At 28.1% G+C, this 24,544-nt stretch overlaps 4 protein-coding genes across 6 annotated transcripts in view; 1 reads left to right on the forward strand and 3 right to left on the reverse strand.

Moving 5' to 3' along the window:
* The window catches only part of LOC111426108 (fascin domain-containing protein singed), a 29,009-nt gene extending 22,159 nt beyond the window's left edge, over positions 1-6,850 (forward strand). For both annotated transcript variants that reach the window (XM_071195658.1, XM_023060474.2), the window contains 3 exons: positions 2,543-2,699; positions 2,751-3,049; positions 5,614-6,850. In XM_071195658.1, coding sequence (XP_071051759.1) covers positions 2,543-2,699; positions 2,751-3,049; positions 5,614-5,816 — 659 coding nt within the window. In that variant the 3' untranslated portion in view covers positions 5,817-6,850. The remainder of the gene's footprint in view (positions 1-2,542; positions 2,700-2,750; positions 3,050-5,613) is intronic.
* Positions 6,851-10,008: 3,158 nt separating this feature from the next.
* LOC111426779 (facilitated trehalose transporter Tret1-like) lies at positions 10,009-12,100 on the reverse strand. Its single transcript, XM_023061460.2, has 2 exons — positions 11,977-12,100; positions 10,009-11,925 (listed from the first exon to the last, which is right to left on the reverse strand). Exons 1-2 carry the CDS (start codon positions 12,023-12,025, stop codon positions 10,598-10,600), a joined length of 1,377 nt encoding a protein of 458 aa, XP_022917228.2. The 5' UTR covers positions 12,026-12,100; the 3' UTR covers positions 10,009-10,597.
* A 3,443-nt stretch (positions 12,101-15,543) lies between these two features.
* On the reverse strand, positions 15,544-16,959 carry LOC111426780 (facilitated trehalose transporter Tret1-like). The gene is made up of 2 exons (XM_071196000.1): positions 16,863-16,959; positions 15,544-16,802 (listed from the first exon to the last, which is right to left on the reverse strand). The coding sequence occupies exons 1-2, from the start codon at positions 16,954-16,956 to the stop codon at positions 15,544-15,546; spliced, it is 1,353 nt and encodes a 450-aa protein (XP_071052101.1). The 5' UTR covers positions 16,957-16,959.
* A 4,354-nt stretch (positions 16,960-21,313) lies between these two features.
* Positions 21,314-24,544, reverse strand: part of LOC111426539 (multiple edematous wings) — a 68,896-nt gene continuing 65,665 nt past the window's right edge. For both annotated transcript variants that reach the window (XM_023061102.2, XM_023061103.2), the window contains one exon: positions 21,314-21,769. In XM_023061102.2, the coding sequence (XP_022916870.1) occupies positions 21,551-21,769 (219 nt within the window). In that variant the 3' untranslated portion in view covers positions 21,314-21,550. The remainder of the gene's footprint in view (positions 21,770-24,544) is intronic.

Genomic DNA, 24,544 nt, shown 5'->3' on the forward strand with positions numbered 1-24,544 from the left:
GGTTACACTGAGGAATCTAAGCATATTGCAGAAAAAGTTTTAGAACAAAAGTTGTAGCAAGTTTTATTCTTAACAATATTGCTCTCTTGCACTTTTCTTCTTAGGTGCGTCAATATTAAGAAAAATAAGAAAATATGAAAATTTGCCGAATTCGTTATTGTTTGTAAAACGATGGTAACACTGAAGAATCTAAGCATATTGCAGAAAAACTTTTAGAACAAAAGTTGTAGCAAGTTTTATTCTTAACAATATTGCTCTCTTGCACTTTTCTTCTTAGGTGCGTCAATATTAAGAAAAATAAGAAAATATGAAAATTTGCGGAATTCGTTATTGTTTGTAAAACGATGGTGACACTGAGGAATCTAAGCATATTGCAGAAAAACTTTTTGAACAAAAGTTGTAGCAAATTTTATTCTTAACAATATTGCTCTCTTGCACTTTTGCTCTTAGATGCATAGATATCGAGAAAAATACGAAAATATGCAAATTTTCTGAATTCGTTGTTGTTTGTAAAACGATGGTAACACTGAGGAATAAGAGCATATTACAGAAGAAGTTTTACAACAAAAGTTGTAGCAAATTTTATTTTTAACAATATTGCTCTCTTGCACTTTTCTTCTTAGATGCGTCAATATCGAGAAAAATAATTAAATATGAAAATTTACTGAATTCGTTATTGTTTGTAAAACGATGGTGACACTGAGGAATCTAAGCATATTGCAGAAAAACTTTTAGAACAAAAGTTGTAGCAAATTTTATTCTTAACAATATTGCTCTCTTGCACTTTTCTTCTTTGATGCGTCAATATTGAGAAAAATACGAAAATATGAAAATTTGCTGAATCCGCTATTGTTTGTAAAACGATGGTAACACTGAGGAATAAGAGCATATTACAGAAGAAGTTTTAGAACAAAAGTTGTAGCAAATTTTATTCTTAACAATATTGCTCTCTTGCACATTTTTTCTTAGATGCGTCAATATCGAGAAAAATAAGTAAATATGAAAATTTACTGAATTTGTTATTGTTTGTAAAACAATGGTGACACTGAGGAATCTAAGCATGTTGCAGAAAAACTTTTAGAACAAAAGTTGTAGCAAATTTTATTGTTAACAATATTGCTCGTTTGCACTTTTCTTCTTAGGTGCGTCAATATTCAGAAAAATAAGAAAATATGAAAATTTGCGGAATTCGTTATTGTTTGTAAAACGATGGTGACACTGAGGAATCTAAGCATATTGCAGAAAAACTTTTAGAACAAAAGTTGTAGCAAATTTTATACTTAACAATATTGCTCTCTTGCACTTTTCTTCTAAAATGCGTCAATATCGAAAAAAATACGAAAATATGAAAATTTGCCGAATTCGTTATTGTTTGTAAAACGATGGTAACACTGAAGAATCTAAGCATATTGCAGAAAAACTTTTAGAACAAAAGTTGTAGCAAATTTTATTCTTAACAATATTGCTTTCTTGCACTTTTTTTCTTAGATGTGTCAATATCAAGAAAGATAAGAAAATACGAAAATTAGCGGAATTCGTTCTTGTTTGTAAGATGTTGATGGTAACATTGAGGAATTTGAGCAAATATTTTCAGAAGCTGACATTACAAAAAATATTTCCAAAAGCTGATAGAATTAAGCAACATACGTTTAGAACCTGCTCGAATTAAACAGAATATTTCCTGAAGCTCAGATTTAACCGAAATATTTATAAAACCTGATAGAATTAAGGCAAACTATTGCATTAGATGATAGAATGAAGCAAAATATTTCCAGAAGCTGACAGAATTACGGAAATAATTTCCAGAAACTGATAGAATTAAGCAAAGTATTTCCAAAAATTGACAAGCTTTAGCAAAATGCTTCCAGAAGCTGGAAGAATTCAGCAATATACTTCCAATAACTGGCAGAACTAAACAAAATATTTATGCAATTGGTAATGTGTTCTAACTAAACTGTTGTATTGGTTCTAAGTAGATTAGTTCCAATCTTAACGAAACAGGGTTTATTGCTCATCTGGTAACCTTGTCATACAAATATCTGTTGTATATTATTTTTGGTATCAACAACGAAGGAATTACATCGCACTTCAAAGACTGCCAAGAGTTGCTGTGGCTTCACTACACGCTTTTGATTCTTTATTAATCAATTCCGATTTTTCAATTATCAGCGATTGTTAAGCTCTACTGTTCAGAGGGAAATTAAAAAAAATCTTTTTGTTAATATAAAAAAGTTATTATTAGAAACATAATAATTAATGTTAACAGGAATTGTTAAACTGATTTCCGATTCGATCGAAACCATTAACGAAGAATGCCACAAAGTAGTTTTACTTGAATTAAAAAAAAAATGTTAATTGCGGTTTAACCGCTATGTTTTGCTACTTTTCTATTTATAGAAACTACAATCTAAATGCTCGTTTTCTAAGAAGTTTTTTCTCTTTACAACAAAAAATTATATAGAGTCGACAATTATTTAATCATAACTTTCCTTTTCTTTGAAATTGATTATTTATTCATTATTGTTTTTTTTTTACTTTTTAGGAGTTGATGTAACTGCAAATCAAGATGAAATATCCGACCACGAAACATTCCAATTAGAATTCGATTGGACCACCAAAAGATGGTACATTCGTACCATGCAAGATAAATATTGGACTTTAGAAACGGGGGGAGGCATTCAAGCTTCAGGAGATAAAAGGTTTTTTGTCTTTTTTTTTTAATATTATTTTTTAAATAAATTTGATTAAAGGTCTTCAAATGCACTCTTTGATTTGGTTTGGCAAAACGATGGTTCTTTGGCTTTTCGAGCTAACAACGGTCGTTATGTAATCACTAAAAGGTCGGGACATCTTTACGCAACATCCGACGCCATCGATGAAACTTGCAAATATTATTTCTATTTAATTAATCGCCCGATTCTCGTCCTCAAATGCGAACAAGGATTTGTTGGTTATAAATCTGGTGGCAACCCGAAATTGGAGTGCAATAAAGCTACTTATGAGTGCATACAAGTTGAAAGGGCTGATAAAGGTGTTATTCATTTTAAAGGTAAATAATGAAGCTTTTTTAATTTTAATTTAGTTACTCAGGTAATCAATTTGACAGACTGGAAGAATTATTTGAAACGTCAAAATTTCATTTAATTGTTTAATTGACTTTCTAATGGTTTGATATTAAAAAAACGTAAACTAATTCCTTTTTCATATGATTTAAGAATAAATTAATTAATTTTCGTAAAAAAAACAATACGTTTTATGAAATTGACATTTAATTTTGAAAAATTGTTGTGAAGTTGGTTACAGTTGGTGACATTGAATATGTGTCACTTTGACGTTTAAACTTTATTCAAAAATTTATTAAAAAAAATAAATTTGTCCACTACTACTTTATAATTAGGGCACAACAAAACGTAAATTTCATACAAAAGTTGTTCTAAATTAAATTCTAAAACTATTTTCTCTATAAAAAAAATATATAAAAATATTATATAAAATTTTTTTTGAGATTATGTTCTTAATTATTGATCAAATCAAAAATTTTTATTAACAAAATTTGTTTAGAATTACTTCAGGAACAGTATTTGTTAATACAATTTTTTTCTAACTTGAAATTTTAATTTTCCTCTGAATAGTATGCTATCAAAATTAATTATATCAACAATTATTGTTTTTATTAAAAAATGTTTTAAATAAAATTTGTTTCAATTTCGATTTTGAATCAATTATCTTAATAAAAAATTTTTACATCTCTATTAATTAAGCATCTAAGTATAATTATGTATAAAAACGGAAAAATTATTATTTTGAGGTTATCTCCTTAATTATTGATTAAATCAAAAAAAATTGTTGACAAAGTTTGTTTAGAATTGTTTAAGGAACATTTTTTGTTACCACAATTTTTTTCTAACTTGAAATTTTAATTTCCCTCTGAATAGTATGCTACAAAAATTAATATTTTTGAGGTTATATCCTTATCGTAGGTTTAATCAAAAAATGTTGTTAACAAAATTTGTTTAAAATTACTTCAGGAACAGTGTTTGTTAATACAATTTTTTGCTAACTTGAAATTTTAATTTTCCTCTGAATAGTATGCTATCAAAATTAATTATCTCAACAATTATTGTTTTTATTAAAAAATGTTTTAAATAAAATTTGTTTCAATTTCGATTTTGAATCAATTATCTTCATAAAAAATTTTTACATCTCTATTAATTAAGCATCTAAGTATAATTATGTATAAAAACGGAAAAATTATTATTTTGAGGTTATCTCCTTAATTATTGATTAAATCAAAAAAGATTGTTGACAAAGTTTGTTTAGAATTGTTTCAGGAACAATTTTTGTTAACACAATTTTTTTCTAACTTGAAATTTTAATTTCCCACTGAACAGTATGCTGCAAAAATTAATATTTTTGAGGTTGTATCCTTATTGTTGATTTAATCAAAAAATGTTGTTAACAAAATTTGTTTAGAATTACTTCAAGAACAGTGTTTGTTAATACAATTTTTTGCTAACTTGAAATTTTAATTTCCCTCTGAATAGTATGCTATCAAAATTAATTATCTCAACAATTATTGTTTTTATTACAAAATTTTTTAAATAAAATTTGTTTCAATTTCGATTTTGAATCAATTATCTTAATAACAAATTTTTACATCTCTATTAATTAAGCATCTAAGTATAATTATGTATAAAAACGGAAAAATTATTATTTTGAGGTTATCTCCTTAATTATTGATTAAATCAAAAAAAAATGTTGACAAAGCTTGTTTGGAATTGTTTCAGGAACAATTTTTATTAACACAATTTTTTTCTAACTTAAAATTTTAATTTCCCACTGAACAGTATGATACAAAAATTAATATTTTTGAGGTTGTATCCTTATTGTTGATTTAATCAAAAAATGTTGTTAACAAAATTTGTTTAGAATTACTTCAGGAACAGTATTTGTTAATACAATTTTTTTCTAACTTGAAATTTCAATTTCCCTCTGAATAGTATGCTATCAAAATTAATTATCTCAACAATTATTGTTTTTATTAAAAAATGTTTTAAATAAAATTTGTTTCAATTTCGATTTTGAATCAATTATCTTAATAAAAATTTTTTACATCTCTATTAATTAAGCATGTAAGTGTAATTATGTATAAAAACAGAAAAATTATTATTTTGAGGTTATCTCCTTAATTATTGATTAAATCAAAAAAAATTGTTGACAAAGTTTGTTTAGAATTGTTTAAGGAACAATTTTTGTTAACACAATTTTTTTGTAACTTGAAATTTTAATTTCCCACTGAACAGTATGCTACAAAAATTAATATTTTTGAGGTTGTATCCTTATTGTTGATTTAATCAAAAAATATTGTTAACAAAATTTGTTTAGAATTACTTCAGGAACAGTGTTTGTTAATACAATTTTTTGTTAACTTGAAATTTTAATTTCCCTCTGAATAGTATGCAATATCTAATTTTGACAAATTGTTGTGAAGTTGGTTACAGTTGGTGACATTGAATTTGTGTCACATTGACGTTTAAACTTTATTCAAAAATTTATGGAATCAATTTCAATAGTACTATTTACTAACAATATAATACTACTATTTTGTTTTAGGTCAAAATGGGAAATATTGGCATGTTGATAGTGAAAGTGTTACTGCAGATTCAGATGCGCCAGAAAATTTCTATTTGGAACTTCGCGAACCAACACGCCTTTGCATTAAGACTGCCAATGGAAATTACCTAACTGCCAGTAAAAATGGCGTTTTTCGTCTTGGTGATACATCCATCGAAAATGCAACCCAATGGGAATATTAAGATACAAGATTTTTTTATTACTATACATCTTTTATATACAAGTGGAATTTTGTACCAGAATCGTGCGAATTAAAACAGTTTGTTGATCGATAACTTGATTAACCAAATATTAAAGATTTGAAAGCAAGAAAGGAAAATGTAACGTCGCAGCATATTTATTGTATTTTTAGATTTAGCTATATCTATATTTTTTTAATATGTTATTCATACAGTATATCCCAAATTTAATATTCCAAATGATGGTTAAAAAAGAAAACGTAAATAATAATTATGATAATAATAATAAGGCGTTGTGAAGAGATCAAATTTGGAATGTACGGTATTATTATACATTTTTTGTAATTATAAGGTATTTTTGTCTACTATTATTTTTAGGCGTATTTTTTTTAATAGTGGAATGTTTCCTAAATGTTTGTAATGTTTACAATTTTTTTTGTACCTTAGCCTTAATGCTGTGTCGGTTGTAAGAGATTCTCTTATATTATAGGTGTACTTATTATTCATTGTGATTTTTTTTTAATAATCTCCCGCGAACTAAATTCGTTCAAAAACATAAAAATCATGTTTTCTTATTTCCTCCTCCCCCAATAATGTAACAACTATTCTTATAATATACATTATGTATTTAAAAAAAAATAAAATAAAAAGTACTGGAATATATTGTAACATTTGCATGTCTTTTTTATTTTAATTATCCATTTTTTTTTAATTTATCATTAATCATGCTATTACAATTTTAAGAAAACTGCCAACGTAATACTGCCAAAACAATCTGTACTGGAAATCAGCTCAAATTAGCTTAGGTACGGAACTGAATATTTTTTGTAATCGATATACATATTAATAAATAACCGTATTGTGTAATAAAGTTGCCCCACAAGGATGCAATAATAATCTAAAACTTATAAACTAAAAAGACTTAATTTTATTAATCGCATAAAATAATCTAATCTTTATATTCGTAAAGTGAAACATGTTTAAAAACGTCGATGTATGATTGAACAAAAGGAAATTAATAAAGTGTGTCAAAAATTTTTGGGTCTATACATTTGTAGAATAGTAACCACGCTTTAAAATTCAGTAAAACCTCGATTTAACGGATCATACAAATTCAATTCATTCATAGATTGAATCCAATTTGGGTTATTCCCCAAGTTGCTTCATTATTCATAGATATAGTTGTTGATGGGGAATCTGAGCATATTGCAAAAAAACTTTTAGAACAAAAGTTGTAGCAAATTTTATTCTTAACAATATTGCTCTCTTGCACTTTTCTTCTTAGATGCGTCAATATTGAGAAAAATACGAAAATATGAAAATTTGCTGAATTCGTTATTGTTTGTGAGATGTGATGGTAATAATGAGGAATAAGAGCATATTGCAGAAAAAGTTGTAGAACAAAAGTTGTAGCAAATTTTATTTTTAACAATATTGCTCTCTTGCACTTTTCTTTTTAGATGCGTCAATATCGCGAAAAATGCGAAAATATGAAAATTTGCGGAATTCGTTATTGTTTGTAAGATGTTGATGGTAACACTGAGGAATGTGAGCATATTGCAGAAAAACTTTTAGAATAAAAGTTGTAGCAAATTTTATTCTTAACAATACTGCTCTCTTGCACTTTTCTTCTAAAATGCGTCAATATCGAGAAAACTAAGTAAATATGAAAATTTGATGAATTCGTTATTGTTTGTAAGATGTGATGGTAGCACTGAGGAATCAAAGCATGTTGCAGAAAAAGTTTTAGAACAAAAGTTGTAGCAAATTTTGTTCTTAAGAATATTGCTGTCTTGCATTTTTGCTCTTAGATGCATAGATATCGAGAAAAATATAAAAATATGCAGATTTGCTGAATTCGTTATTGTTTGTAAAACGATGGTAACACTGAGGAATCTACGCATATTACAGAAAAATTTTGAGAACAAAAGTTGTAGCAAATTTTATTCTTAACAATATTGCTCTCTTACACTTTTCTTCTTAGATACGTAAATATCGAGAAAAATGCGAAAATTTGAATATTTGCTGAATTCGTTATTGTTTGTAAGATGTGATGGTAACACTGAGGAATCTAAGCATATTGCAGAAAAACTTTTAGAACAAAAGTTGTAGCAAATTTTATTCTTAACAATATTGCTCTCTTGTACTTTTCCACTTTGATGTATAGATATCGAGAAAAATGTGAAAATATGAAAATTTGCTGAATTTGTTATTGTTTGTAAAACGATGGTAACACTGAGGAATCTACGCATATTGCAGAAAAAGTTTTAGAATAAAAGTTGTAGCAAATTTTATTTTTAACAATATCGCTCTTTAGCACTTTTCTTCTTAGATGCGTCAATATCGAGAAAAATAAGTAAATATGAAAATTTGCTGAATTCGTTATTGTTTGTAAGATGTGATGGTAATACTGAGGAATAAGAGCATATTGCAGAAAAAGTTGTAGAACAAAAGTTGTAGCAAATTTTATTTTTAACAATATTGCTCTCTTGCACTTTTCTTTTTAGATGCATCAATATCGCGAAAAATGCGAAAATATGAAAATTTGCGGAATTCGTTATTGTTTGTAAGATGTTGATGGTAACACTGAGGAATGTGAGCATATTGCAGAAAAACTTTTAGAATAAAAGTTGTAGCAAATTTTATTCTTAACAATATTGCTCTCTTGCACTTTTCTTCTTAGATGCGTCAATATTGAGAAAAATAAGAAAATATGAAAATTTGCGGAATTCGTTATTGTTTGTAAAACGATGGTAACACTGAGGAATCAAAGCATGTTGCAGAAAAAGTTTTAGAACAAAAGTTGTAGCAAATTTTATTCTTAACAATATTGCTGTCTTGCATTTTTGCTCTTAGATGCATAGATATCGAGAAAAATATAAAAATATGCAGATTTGCTGAATTCGTTATTGTTTGTAAAACGATGGTAACACTGAGGAATCTAAGCATATTGCAGAAAAATTTTGAGAACAAAAGTTGCAGCAAATTTTATTCTTAACAATATTGCTCTCTTGCACTTTTCTTCTTAGATACGTAAATATCGAGAAAAATGCGAAAATTTGAATATTTGCTGAATTCGTTATTGTTTGTAAGATGTGATGGTAACACTGAGGAATCTAAGCATATTGCAGAAAAACTTTTAGAATAAAAGTTGTAGCAAATTTTATTCTTAACAATATTGCTCTCTTGTACTTTCCCACTTTGAAGTATAGATATCGAGAAAAATGCGAAAATTTGAATATTTGCTGAATTCGTTATTGTTTGTAAGATGTGATGGTAACACTGAGGAATCTAAGTATATTGCAGAAAAACTTTTAGAACAAAAGTTGTAGCAAATTTTATTCTTAACAATATTGCTCTCTTGTACTTTCCCACTTTGAAGTATAGATATCGAGAAAAATGCGAAAATTTGAATATTTGCTGAATTCGTTATTGTTTGTAAGATGTTGATGGTAACACTGAGGAATGTGAGCATATTGCAGAAAAACTTTTAGAATTAAAGTTGTAGCAAATTGTATTCTTAACAATATTGCTTTCTTGTAGTTTTGCTCTTAGATGCATAGATATCGAGAAAAATATAAAAATATGCATATTTGCTGAATTCGTTATTGTTTGTAAAACGATGGTAACACTGAGGAATCTAAGCATATTGCAGAAAAATTTTGAGAACAAAAGTTGTAGCAAATTTTATTCTTAATAATATTGCTCTCTTGCACTTTTCTTCTTAGATACGTAAATATCGAGAAAAATGCGAAAATTTAAATATTTGCTGAATTCGTTATTGTTTGTAAGATGTGATGGTAACACTGAGGAATCTAAGCATATTGCAGAAAAACTTTTAGAACAAAAGTTGTAGCAAATTTTATTCTTAACAATATTGCTCTCTTACACTTTTGCACTTTGATGCGTCAATACCGAGAAAGATAAGAAAATATGAAAATTTGCTGAATTTGTTATTGTTTGTAAAACGATGGTAACACTGAGGAATCTAAGCATATTGCAGAAAAAGTTTTAGAACAAAAGTTGTAGCAAATTTTATTTTTAACAATATCCCTCTTTAGCACTTTTCTTCATAGATGCGTCAATATCGAGAAAAATAAGTGAATATGAAAATTTGCCGAATTCCGTATTGTTTGTAAGATGTTGATGGTAACACTGAGGAATATGAGTATATTACAAAAAAAACTATTAGAACAAAAGTTGTAGCAAATTTTATTCTTAACAATATTGCTTTCTTGCACTTTTCTTCTTAGATGCGTCAATATCGAGAAAACTAAGTAAATATGAAAATTTACTGAATTTGTTATTGTTTGTAAAACAAGGGTAACACTGAGGAACCTAAGCATATTGCAGAAAATTTTTGAGAACAACAGTTGTAGCAAATTTTATTCTTAACAATATTGCTCCCTCGCACTTTTCTTCTCAGATGCGTCAATATCGAGAAAAATAAGTAAATTTGAAAATTAGCTGAATTCGTTATTGTTTGTAAGATGTTGATGGCAACACTGAGGAATATGAGCATATTGCAGAAAAACTTTTGTTCTAAAACTTCTTCTGCAATTATAATTCAAATAAAAACAAAACGAATTCCGCAAATTTTCATATTATTTTCCATTTTTGCGCAATTTTGTAATCGGGTACCCGTTTACTACATTTAGCGTATTTTCTTCTTTATCAATTTTATTTATTTATTTATTAGTTCCTAAATAATAAATATAACACAAAAATTATAAATACAATTCTAATAATAACAATAACAATTTAATAATAACAAAAAGTACATATTAAGGCGCTCTGAGAATTTCTTGAATTTCCTGAAAAGTTTTTCCTTTAGTTTCGGGTAAAAATCCGAATACAAAAGTAGCCCCGATGAAACAGAACACCGCAAGCATCCAAAACGTGTAAGCCATCCCAATAAACTCGATTAATCTCGGGAAAAAAGTTGTGGTGCAAAAAGTGAACAGCAAACAAACAAAAATGGTTATGGTTGAAGCTAAAAACCGCACGCCAGTTGGAAAAATTTCGCTTAAAACGACGAAAGGAATGGGACCTAACCCTAAGGAGTAAGCGATCATGAAGAAAACGATGCTTAAAATTGGTAACCAATAAATGGAAGTTACATTATGATTCGTTTCTTTAAGATAAAAATAAATTCCGAATGATGTTAACGACAACGATCCACCAATACAAGATATTAACATTAAGATTTTTCTCCCCAACCGGTCGACGAAAATCGACGTGATCGTGCATGCTAAAGCTTGAACGATTCCTATTGTTATAGCAGACGAATCTGGCGAAATCGTGCTCCCAGTTTCTTTAAAAATCGAATGCAAAAAAAATAAAATAACATTAACACCCGAAAGTTGTTGAAACATAACTAAAGAACACGTGATAATAATCCCTCGAAATAATTCGGTTCTTTTCAGAATATCCCCGAGAGATATCGGTGATTCTAAAGAGACTTGTACAGATTTTCGAATTTCTTCAAATTCATTCACGATTCGATCGTTATCACAAACTCTCAATTTTCTTAAAGACGAATAAGCGTTATTATATTTATCCTTTTGGACGTAAAAATACGGACTTTCCGGCACGATCATAATCAAAAATACAGAAAAAGTCATCGATACGCTTAATTGTAAGTAAGATAAATCAATCAACGAAATAATCGGCCCTATTATATAAGTACAAACAATTCCTAGAGTAATCGCTAAAACCATCACACAACCCAAAATCCCCCTATTATTAATTTCCGAGATTTCCCCAACAAAAACCGGAATCACAGTAAAAACCGTCCCAGCACCAAGTCCACTAAAAAATCTTGACAAATATAAATATCTTATACCCGTTGCAATGATACTTAACAATATCCCAATTGTTGTGATAAGTGACGAAAAAAATAACGTTGATTTTCTTCCGATTTTATCAGCGGCGTATCCAGAGATGAATGTACTCGTAGCTGCTCCAAGTGGCATTAAAGAAGCCAACCAAGATTCTTCTTCAGACGTTAAAACGTGGTCTAACGGATTATATTCGTTGGGCGTTTTTAATTTTGGAATTGCAGGTGATGTCCAAGCGAAAAAGAAACCCACCAAAAACGACATAATATTAACTTAAAAAATAAATAAATTACAATTAAACAAAATAATTCAACTCGTCTTACTTATAATTGTTATTCCATACAGGCGTAAATTTAAATCACAGATTTTCATTTTTTTATAATTATTTTCTGTAAATTACGTTTATGGATGTAAGGTAACCGTTGAGTGAGTGAGATTGTTGTAAAATATCTTGATATAAATCTCTATTTACTTTATGTGTGTTTACTTGGAAACGTTGACATGTATTGTATTTAACTTAATATTTAACTTATACGATAAGGAAGGATCTTAATTATTATATAAATAGATAAATTTATGTTTAATTGTCTTAATTTTGGCACAAATTAATTAAGACTGGAAATAAAACTAATTTTTGTAGCTGCTGGAAGTATTTTGCTTAATTCTACAGTCTCTAGAAGTATCTTACTTAATTCTGTCAGCTTCTGGAAGTGTTTTGCTTAATTCTGCAGTCTCTAGAAGTATTTTACTTAATTCTGCTAGCTTCTAGAAGCATTTTGCTTAACACTATCATGTTTTCTAAATAGATTGCTTTATTCTATTAGTTTTTGGTAACATTTTACTCCATTCTGCCACTTTCACGATAAAATTGCAGAACATTTAGAACAAAAGTTGTAGCAATTTTCATTCTTAACAATATTGCTCTCTTGCACTTTTCTTCTTAGATGCGTCAATATCGAGAAAAATATGAAAATTTGCTGAATTCGGTATTGTTTGTAAAACGATGGCAACATTGAGGAATCTAAGCATATTGCAGAAAAACTTTTAGAACAATAATTGTAGCAAATTTTATTCTTAACAATATTGCTCTCTTGCACTTTTCTTCTTAGATGCGTCAATATCGAGAAAAATATAAAAATTCGCTGAATTCGGTATTGTATGTAAAACGATGGTAACATTGAGGTATCTAAGCTTATTGCAGAAAAACTTTTAGAACAATAATTGTAGCAAATTTTATTCTTAACAATATTGCTCTCTTGCACTTTTCTTTTTAGATGCGTCAATATTGAGAAAAATAAGAAAATATGAAAATTTGCTGAATTAATTATTGTTTGTAAGATGTTGATGGTAACACTGACGAATATGAGCATATTGCAGAAGAAGGTTTAGAACAAAAATTGTAGCAAATTTTATTCTTAACAATATTGCTCTCTTGCACTTTTCTTCTTAGATGCGTCAATATCGAGAAAAATATGAAAATTTGCTGAATTCGGTATTGTTTGTAAAACGATGGTAACATTGAGGAATCTAAGTATATTACAGAAAAACTTTTAGAACAATAATTGTAGCAAATTTTATTCTTAACAATATTGCTCTCTTGCACTTTTCTTCTTAGATGCGTCAATATCGAGAAAAGTAAGAAAATATGAAAATTTCCTGAATTCGTTATTGTTTGTAAAATGTTGATGGTAACACTGAGGAATATGAGCATATTACAGAAAAGCTTATAGAGTAAAAGTTGTAGCAAATTTTATTCTTAACAATATTGATCTCTTACACTTTTCCTGTTAGATGCGTCATTATCGAAAAAAATACGAAAATATGAAAATTTGCTGAATTCGGTATTGTTTGTAAAACGATGGTAACATTGAGGAATCTAAGCATATTGCAGAAAAAGTTTTAGAACAAAACTTGTAGCAAATTTTATTCTTAACAATATTGCTCTCTTACACTTTTCGTGTTAGATGCGTTAATATCGAAAAAAATACGAAAATATGAAAATTTGCTGAATTCGGTATTGTTTGTAAGATGTTGATGGTAACACTAACGAATATGAGCATATTGCAGAAGAAGGTTTAGAACAAAAGTTGTAGCAAATTTTATTCTTAACAATATTGCTCTCTTGCACTTTTCTTCTTAGATGCGTCAATATCGAGAAAAATATGAAAATTTGCTGAATTCGGTATTGTTTGTAAAACGATGGTAACATTGAGGAATCTAAGCATATTGCAGAAAAAGTTTTAGAACAAAACTTGTAGCAAATTTTATTCTTAACAATATTGCTTTCTTACACTTTTCCTGTTAGATGCGTCAATATCGAAAAAAATACGAAAATATGAAAATTTGCTGAATTCGGTATTGTTTGTAAAACGATGGTAACATTGAGGAATCTAAGCATATTGCAGAAAAAGTTTTAGAACAAAACTTGTAGCAAATTTTATTCTTAACAATATTGCTTTGTTGCACTTTTCTTCTTAGATGCGTCAATATCGAGAAAAATAAGAAAATATGAAAATTTCCTGAATTCGTTATTGTTTGTAAAATGTTGATGGTAACACTGAGGAATATGAGCATATTACATAAATGCTTATAGAGTAAAAGTTGTAGCAAATTTTATTCTTAACAATATTGATCTCTTACACTTTTCCTGTTAGATGCGTCATTATCGAAAAAAATACGAAAATATGAAAATTTGCTGAATTCGGTATTGTTTGTAAAACGATGGTAACATTGAGGAATCTAAGCATATTGCAGAAAAACTTTTAGAACAATAATTGTAGCAAATTTTATTCTTAACAATATTGCTCTCTTGCATTTTTCTTCTAAGATACGTCAATATGGAGAAAAATAAGTAAATATGAAAATTTGCTGAATTCATTAATTGTTTGTAGGATGTTGATGCTAACACTGAAGAATATGAGCATATTGTAGAAAAACTTTTAGAACAATAGTTGTAGCAAATTTTATTCTTAACAATATTGATCTCTTACACTTTTCCTGTTAGATGCGTCATTATCGAAAAAAATACGAAAATATGAAAATTTGTTGAATTCGGTATTGTTTGTAAAACGATGGTAACATTGAGGAATATGAGCATATTACAGAAAAGCTTATAGAACAAAAGTTATAGCAAATTTTATTCTTAACAATAATGCTCTGTTGCACTTTTCTTCTTAGATGCGTCAATATCGAGAAAAATAAGAAAATATGAAAATTTGCTGAATTTGCTATTGTTTGTAAAACGATGGTAACACTGAGGAATCTAAGCATATTGCAGAAAAAATGTCAGAACAAAAGTTGTAGCAAATTTTATTCTTAACAATATTGCTCTCTAGCACTTTTCTTCTTAGATGCGTCAATATCGAAAAAAATAAGTAAATAAGTAAATATGAAAATTTGCTGAATTTGTTATTGTTTGTAAAACGATGGTAACACTGAAGAATCTAAACATGTTGCAGAAAAACTTTTAGAACAAAAGTTGTAGCAAATTTTATTCTTAACAATATTGCTTTCTTGCACTTTTCTTCTTAGATGCGTCAATATCGAGAAAACTAAGTAAATATGAAAATTTACTGAATTTGTTATTGTTTGTAAAACGATGGTAACACTGAGGAATCTAAGCATATTGCAGAAAAATTTTGAGAACAAAAGTTGTAGCAAATTTTATTCTTAACAATATTGCTCTCTTGCACTTTTCTTCTTAGTTGCGTCAATATCGAGAGAAATAAGTAAATATGAAAATTTGCTGAATTTGTTATTGTTTGTAAAACGATTTTACCCAAAACTAAAGGAAAAACTTTTCAGGAAATTTAAGAAATTCTCAGGGCGCCTTAATATATACTTTTTGTATTATTATTATTAGGATTGTATTTATAATTTTTGTGTTATATTTAGTATTTAGGAACTAATAAGTAAATAAATAAAATTGATAAAGTAGAAAATACGCTAAATACAATAAACGGATACCCGATTCCAAAATTGCGCAAAAATGGAAAATATGTTGTAACAAAAATTGTTGAAATTAACGTAAAAACGGCTTCCACGCGAATAGCAACTGAATTTGCGTAAGATGGAAATATTTCTTTGGTGATTACACTGACGCACGGTGTAAATAAGCTTGAATAAATCCAAACCAAATAAGATACACTAATAATCGGAAACATTTTATACAAAATCGCCTCACGTTCGTATTGTTTTAAACAAAGATAAGTTGTAATCGCAATTAAAGTGAAACTTAAATGAAACGCCGAAACTAAAAGGAGTAATCGTTTGTGGCACTTAGGAATCACAAATAACCCAAAAATACTTCCAAGAAGTTGCACAACACCCATTATAATAACACAAACACTCGGAGATAATTGCGGCTTAAACCCCTCAAAAATCGATTCCATATAACAAAAAATTGTGGTAACTCCGATTAATTGATTACACAAAATTAATCCTAAAGCAACCCACAATTTCTTACGAAATCTTTCGTTTCTTATAAAATCAAAAAACTTATTTACATTAGAAAAGCTTTCAACGACCTCTTTTTGTATTAAAACTAACTCGTTATTAATAGATTCATCACCCCCAGCTCTTAAAGCTTTCAAACTATCCCAAGCTTCGTGAATTCTTCCGCGTGAAATGTAATAATGCGGAGTATCCGGGGACATAATTCCAAAAATCACCACAAAAGCTAAAGGAAATATAACATTAATGATACTTAAAAGTTTTAACTTAAAAAATAACGATAGAACATAAACGAATAAACATCCAAGATTTGTGCTGATTGTAATCGTGGCGTTTAAAAGTTTTCGATGAGCAACATCACTCATTTCGTGTAAATATACAGGTGAAACGCTTAAAATGATTCCAACGGCGAATCCGTTAAAAAATCGGCCTATGTATATGATAACAAAATTATGACCAGCTGTTAAACACAAAAATCCAATTATGTTTGGTATTCCTGATAATAATAAAGCTCCTTTTCTACCCAATTTTATCATGAAGAACTTGCTGAGTGATGTTCCAAAAATTGCGCCGAAGAAAAGTAAGGAAACTACCCCAGCTTCTTGTTTTGGGGACATTGAAGTGGTTATGTTTAATTTTGATGTAGCCGGAGAAGACCAAGCTAATGAAGCCCCCATTGAAAATGCAGTTAGGTTCACTTAAAAATAAAAATTAATTTATTAATTAATCATCTTAAAAATTAAATAATAATACTCACCAAGAAATAACGTCGTATATAATAATTTATTAAAACGTGGAGGTTCTTCTTCTTTGTATATTTTGAAAAGATCGTCGTTGTTGAGGTGTTCCATGTTTACAACTATGTTCCATACAAAATAATAAATTTGACTTTAAACAAGTATTTTATCAATTAATTAATGAAATTTGTTTAGTAACTTTTATAATTAACAAATTATTACAATGTACTTAAATATGAAATATAAGTGTTAAAATCAATCCTGTTGAAATAATTAAAATAATAATTTTGAGACATTTTATTTACTCATTTTACTTTCAATAACATATTGTGAACTCTTAACACTTTTAGATGGAGCACTATTTTTATTCTTTTTGTTCTCACTCCACTTTATTCCATTAGCAGGTTTAAAAATCTTCTCAGGTTTAACCGATTTGTTTTCTTTTTTGACTTTCTTATTATTCTTTTTGATAATTTTTTTCCAGTCATTCTCACCCCAATGTCTTATTCCTTCAAGGGCCACTTTTATAGCCGGCCACGTTTGATATTTTAACCGGAGAATATGAAGAAAATTGAAGAAAGCATCTCTACTTGGGTATTCTTTAAGACATTTTATCACCTTTACTTTCCGATGTTTGTTTGATTCCATTATAGAAATTTTAATTTTACTAAAATTTTGATATTTGACATTAGTTGACAAAGTTGATAAGATATCTCAACTTATTTGGATCCAAGATACACCATGAAACGTAATCGGCGAAAATTGCAAAATTCGAAAAAATTGTCGATCGTTTCAAAATTTTTTTTCTCAAAAACTAAAAGTAATTTTTCAAAACGGCTTATTGCATTAAAAAGAGGATACTTTAATTAATAATTGGTGATATTTCCACAAGGATCCTCCAAGAAATGAATTTTATAGCAAATTTTGAAAATTATCGATGAAAATTGTAACATCAAAAATTTTATCAAAACTTCAAATATTGTTTTCTCAAAAACTAAAAGGTTTTTTTCAAAACGGGTTGGTTCATTGGAAAGAGGACACTTTTATTAACACTTTGGGAAGTTTTCATACTCATATTCCAAGAAATGGATTCGAAAAAATTTTCGATCATTTCAAAAATTTATTTCTCAAAAACTAAAAGCGATTTTTCAAAACGGCTTGTTGCATTAAAAAGAGGATACTTTAATTAATAATTGGTGATATTTCCACAAGGATCCTCCAAGAAATGAATTTTATAGCGAATTTTGAAAATTATCGATGAAAATTGCAACATCGAAAATTTTATCAAAACTTCAAATATTGTTTTCTCAAAAACTAAAAGGTCTTTTTCAAAACGGGTTGGTTCATTGAAAAGAGGACACTTTTATTAACACTTTGAGAAATTTTCATACTCATATTCCAAAAAATGGATTTTATACGAATTTTTAAAACTTAATCGGCGAAAACTGCAAAATTCGAAAAAATTGTCGATCATTTCAAAAATTTATTTCTCAAAAACTAAAAGCGATTTTTCAAAACGGCTTGTTGCATTAAAAAGAGGATACTTTAATTAATAATTGGTGATATTTCCACAAGGATCCTCCAAGAAATGAATTTTATAGCAAATTTTGAAAATTATCGATGAAAATTGCAACATCGAAAATTTTATCAAAACTTCAAATATTGTTTTCTCAAAAACTAAAAGGTCTTTTTCAAAACGGGTTGGTTCATTGAAAAGAGGACACTTTTATTAACACTTTGAGAAATTTTCATACTCATATTCCAAAAAATGGATTTTATACGAATTTTTAAAACTTAATCGGCGAAAACTGCAAAATTCGAAAAAATTGTCGATCATTTCAAAAATTTATTTCTCAAAAACTAAAAGCGATTTTTCAAAACGGCTTGTTGCATTAAAAAGAGGATACTTTAATTAATAATTGGTGATATTTCCACGAGGATCCTCCAAGAAATGAATTTTATAGCAAATTTTGAAAATTATCGATGAAAATTGTAACATCAAAAATTTTATCAAAACTTCAAATATTGTTTTCTCAAAAACTAAAAGTTATTTTTCAAAACGGGTTGGTTTGTTGGAAAGAGGACACTTTTATTAACACTTTGGGAAATTTTCATACTCATATTCCAAAAAATGGATTTTATACGAATTTTTAAAACTTAATCGGCGAAAATTGCAAAATTCGAAAAAATTGTCGTTCATTTCAAAAATTTATTTCTCAAAAACTAAAAGGAATTTTTCAAAACGGCTTTTTGCATTAAAAAGAGGATACTTTAATTAATAATTGGTGATATTTCCACAAGGATCCTGCAAGAAATGAATTTTATAGCGAATTTTGAAAATTATCGATGAAAATTGCAACATCGAAAATTTTATCAAAACTTCAAATATTGTTTTCTCAAAAACTAAAAGTTATTTTTCAAAACGGGTTGGTTTGTTGGAAAGAGGACACTTTTATTAACACTTTGGGAAGTTTTCATACTCATATTCCAAGAAATGGATTTTATACGAATTTTTAAAACTTAATCGGCGAAAATTGCAAAATTCGAAAAAATTGTCGATCATTTCAAAAATTTATTTCTCAAAAACTAAAAGCGATTTTTCAAAACGGCTTGTTGCATTAAAAAGAGGATACTTTAATTAATAATTGGTGATATTTCCACAAGGATCCTCCAAGAAATTAATTTTATAGCGAATTTTGAAAGTTATCGATGAAAATTGCAACATTGAAAATTTTATCAAAACTTCAAATATTGTTTTCTCAAAAACTAAAAGTTATTTTTCAAAACGGGTTGGTTTGTTGGAAAGAGGACACTTTTATTAACACTTTGGGAAGTTTTCATACTCATATTCCAAGAAATGGATTTTATACGAATTTTTAAAACTTAATCGGCACAAATTGCAAAATTCGAAAAAATTGTCGTTCATTTCAAAAATTTATTTCTCAAAAACTAAAAGGAATTTTTCAAAACGGCTTGTTGCATTAAAAAGAGGATACTTTAATTAATAATCGGTGATATTTCCACAAGGATCCTTCAAGAAATTAATTTTATAGCGAATTTTGAAAATTATCGATGAAAATTGCAACATCGAAAATTTTATCAAAACTTCAAATATTGTTTTCTCAAAAACTAAAAGTTATTTTTCAAAACGGGTTGGTTCATTGGAAAGAGGACACTTTTATTAACACTTTGGGAAGTTTTCATACTCATATTCCAAGAAATGGATTTTATACGAATTTTTAAAACTTAATCGGCACAAATTGCAAAATTCGAAAAAATTTTCGATCATTTCAAAAATTTATTTCTCAAAAACTAAAAGTGATTTTTCAAAACGGCTTTTTGCATTAAAAAGAGGATACTTTAATTAATAATTGGTGATATTTCCACAAAGATTCTTCAAGAAATTAATTTTATAGCGAATTTTGAAAATTATCGATGAAAATTGCAACATTGAAAATTTTATCAAAACTTTAAATATTGTTTTCTCAAAAACTAAAAGTTATTTTTCAAAACGAGTTGGTTTATTGGAAAGATGACACTTTTATTAACACTTTGGGAAATTTTCATACACATATTCCAGGAAATGGATTTTATACGAATTTTTAAAACTTAATCGGCGAAAATTGCAAAATTCGAAAAAATTGTCGATCATTTCAAAAATGTATTTCTCAAAAACTAAAAGCGATTTTTCAAAACGGCTTTTTGCATTAAAAAGAGGATACTTTAATTAATAATTGGTGATATTTCCGCAAAGATTCTTCAAGAAATTAATTTTATAACGAATTTTGAAAATTATCGATGAATATTGCAACGTTGAAAATTTTATCAAAATTTCAAATATTGTTTTCTCAAAAACTAAAAGTTATTTTTCAAAACGGGTTGATTCATTGGAAAGAGGACGTTTTTATTAACACTTTGGGAAATTTTCATACTCATATTCCAAGAAATGGATTTTATACGAACTTTTAAAACTTAATCGGCGAAAATTGCAAAATTCGAAAAAATACTCGATCATTTCAAAAATTAATTTCTCAAAAACTAAAAGTGATTTTTCAAAACGGCTTGTTGCATTAAAAAGAGGATACTTTAATTAATAATTGGTGATATTTCCACAAGGATTCTTTAAGAAATGAATTTTATACCGAATTTATTGTTTTCTCAAAAACTTTTCAAAACGGCTTCTCTTGGGTAAAAAGGTATTAAAAAAAAGAAGTAATTTTATAAAATACAACAATTTTTTAAAGGTCGCTCTCTCATCTCACATAAACATACAATCTTATAAGTACATTGAACAATAATTATTAAAAAATAATAATCAAATAAAGTAAATCTTAAAATCTAAAGTATTTTATTTATTGCGAAACGAAATGAACCTGAATATAAATAAATTTGCTTTAAGGTGGTATAAAAATTACATATATCTTAATGAGCACCTTTTTTAAGTTGAAATCTAAGTTGTAATTCAGCTGCCTAAGTACAAAAAATTGGCAAAACGAGAGAACGCTTTTTAAACAATAATGACTAGTACAAATTAAAAAAAATATAATCAATTCGTTGTCTAAATTTAAATCCGATTCTCGCAACACGCACACGCTTTCGAGACCTAAAAAAATCGATTCTTTTATGTACAAAGGAAAAAAGATATCTTATAACTTATCGACTATAAAAAATAGGCACTTTAATATAGTTTTATCGGTTTCACTTCATACTATGTAGGTGGTAGAAGAGTTTCACTCTCTCTATTTTGTTTCTGAAGGTTTCCTTGCAACGTCGGGTCCTTAACTCGATTACGTTTGAAAAAGCCGCACTTGTATAATATCACAATTAAAATTGTTAATAGGAGGAGACCAGCGAGAACGGCTCCGATTATCACAAGAAGGTTTAAACTATCATCGGTTCTTATTTCGGGGAAAACAACGGTTTCAGCCTAAAAAAAAATTATTTTAATATAAACTTAAATAATTTAATACTCAAAATAATAATTTATGCAAAAATACCACGTAATGGAACGTGAAGAAATTGCCGATATTGTAGCACACAGAAAAATGCCTAATCTAACGCAAGAAATGCGCTAAAGTATGTATCAATATTTGCTAGTGCTGCAAATGCTCGATATTCTGTGTCACATAAGACTATAAGTCGAATTTGGCATCAAATCAATTTCAGCGTTTTGAATAGTGCTTGGCAATAATTGATTCTGATAGAATCGCTGGTGGTGTGTGTACCTATTTTTATTTTGTATTTTTTTGTACCTATTTTTGAGTTTGAGGAACAAGGCAGAATAAGGGGTTGGGTTGGATACAAGAGAAAAGAGTCTCAAAACAAAAGTGAATCTGTGGTCATAAACTGCTGCCTAGAATTATTGAAGCTCAATGGCCTCGGCCTAATAGTCATACTCTATTTTATTTAACAGGAAGCTGATACTCCAATAAACTTAGTGTATCAACCTCTTAACAGCATTTGTTAAATCTTAGCGAATTAGATGGATGGAACAGATAAGAAGAATAGAAGACGATATTAGGCAAAATATTTGAAGCAGCACGCAATTCATTTCCACAAATTGATAGAATTAAGCAAAATATTTCCAAAACTTGACAGATTAAACAAAATACTTCCATAAGCTGATACAATTCAGCAAAATAGTTTTAATGCCTTACAAGGTTTGGAAAAATACTTTCTGAAGCTGGCAGAATTAAGCAAAATAAGATACTGCTTGTTTGGGTTGGTACAAAAATATTCATTGTATAGTAGATTACTTCCAATCTTAACGAGACAAGGTTTATTAAACTAAGAGTACTATAAAAGAGTTTAAATAATGATTCTGTGTTGCTGTTTGCGGAATTAAGCAATATATTTGAAGCAGCTGATAAAGTTACGCAATTCATTTCCACAAATTGATAGAATTAAGCAAAATATTTCCAAAACTTGACAGGATTAAACAAAATACTTAAATAAGCTGATACAATTCAGCAAAATAGTTTTAATGCCTTACAAGGTTTGGAAAAATACTTTCTGAAGCTGGCAGAATTAAGCAAAATAAGATACTGCTTGTTTGGGTTGGTACAAAAATATTCATTGTATAGTAGATTACTTCCAATCTTAACGAGACAAGGTTTATTATACTAAGAGTACCATAAAACAGTTTAAATAATGATTCTGTGTTGCTGTTTCCGGAATTAAGCAAAATATTTGAAGCAACTGATAAAGTTACGCAAGTCATTTCCACAAATTGATAGAATTAAGCAAAATATTTCCAAAACTTGACAGGATTAAACAAAATACTTCCATAAGCTGATACAATTCAGCAAAATAGTTTTAATGCCTTACAAGGTTTGGAAAAATACTTTCTGAAGCTGGCAGAATTAAGCAAAATAAGATACTGCTTGTTTGGGTTGGTACAAAAATATTCATTGTATAGTAGATTACTTCCAATCTTAACGAGACAAGGTTTATTATACTAAGAGTACCATAAAACAGTTTAAATAATGATTCTGTGTTGCTGTTTTCGGAATTAAGCAAAATATTTGAAGCAACTGATAAAGTTACGCAAATCATTTCCACAAATTGATAGAATTAAGCAAAATATTTCCAAAACTTGACAGGATTAAACAAAATACTTCCATAAGCTGATACAATTCAGCAAAATAGTTTTAATGCCTTACAAGGTTTGGAAAAATACTTTCTGAAGCTGGCAGAATTAAGCAAAATAAGATACTGCTTGTTTGGGTTGGTACAAAAATATTCATTGTATAGTAGATTACTTCCAATCTTAACGAGACAAGGTTTATTATACTAAGAGTACTATAAAAGAGTTTAAATAATGATTCTGTGTTGCTGTTTGCGGAATTAAGCAATATATTTGAAGCAGCTGATAAAGTTACGCAATTCATTTCCACAAATTGATAGAATTAAGCAAAATATTTCCAAAACTTGACAGGATTAAACAAAATACTTAAATAAGCTGATACAATTCAGCAAAATAGTTTTAATGCCTTACAAGGTTTGGAAAAATACTTTCTGAAGCTGGAAGAATTAAGCAAAATAAGATACTGCTTGTTTGGGTTGGTACAAAAATATTCATTGTATAGTAGATTACTTCCAATCTTAACGAGACAAGGTTTATTATACTAAGAGTACCATAAAACAGTTTAAATAATGATTCTGTGTTGCTGTTTTCGGAATTAAGCAAAATATTTGAAGCAACTGATAAAGTTACGCAAGTCATTTCCACAAATTGATAGAATTAAGCAAAATATTTCCAAAACTTGACAGGATTAAACAAAATACTTCCATAAGCTGATACAATTCAGCAAAATAGTTTTAATGCCTTACAAGGTTTGGAAAAATACTTTCTGAAGCTGGCAGAATTAAGCAAAATAAGATACTGCTTGTTTGGGTTGGTACAAAAATATTCATTGTATAGTAGATTACTTCCAATCTTAACGAGACAAGGTTTATTATACTAAGAGTACTATAAAAGAGTTTAAATAATGATTCTGTGTTGCTGTTTGCGGAATTAAGCAATATATTTGAAGCAGCTGATAAAGTTACGCAATTCATTTCCACAAATTGATAGAATTAAGCAAAATATTTCCAAAACTTGACAGGATTAAACAAAATACTTAAATAAGCTGATACAATTCAGCAAAATAGTTTTAATGCCTTACAAGGTTTGGAAAAATACTTTCTGAAGCTGGAAGAA

This window comes from Onthophagus taurus, chromosome 5, assembly GCF_036711975.1.
Source record: "Onthophagus taurus isolate NC chromosome 5, IU_Otau_3.0, whole genome shotgun sequence".
Classification (NCBI taxonomy): Eukaryota; Metazoa; Arthropoda; class Insecta; order Coleoptera; family Scarabaeidae; genus Onthophagus; species Onthophagus taurus.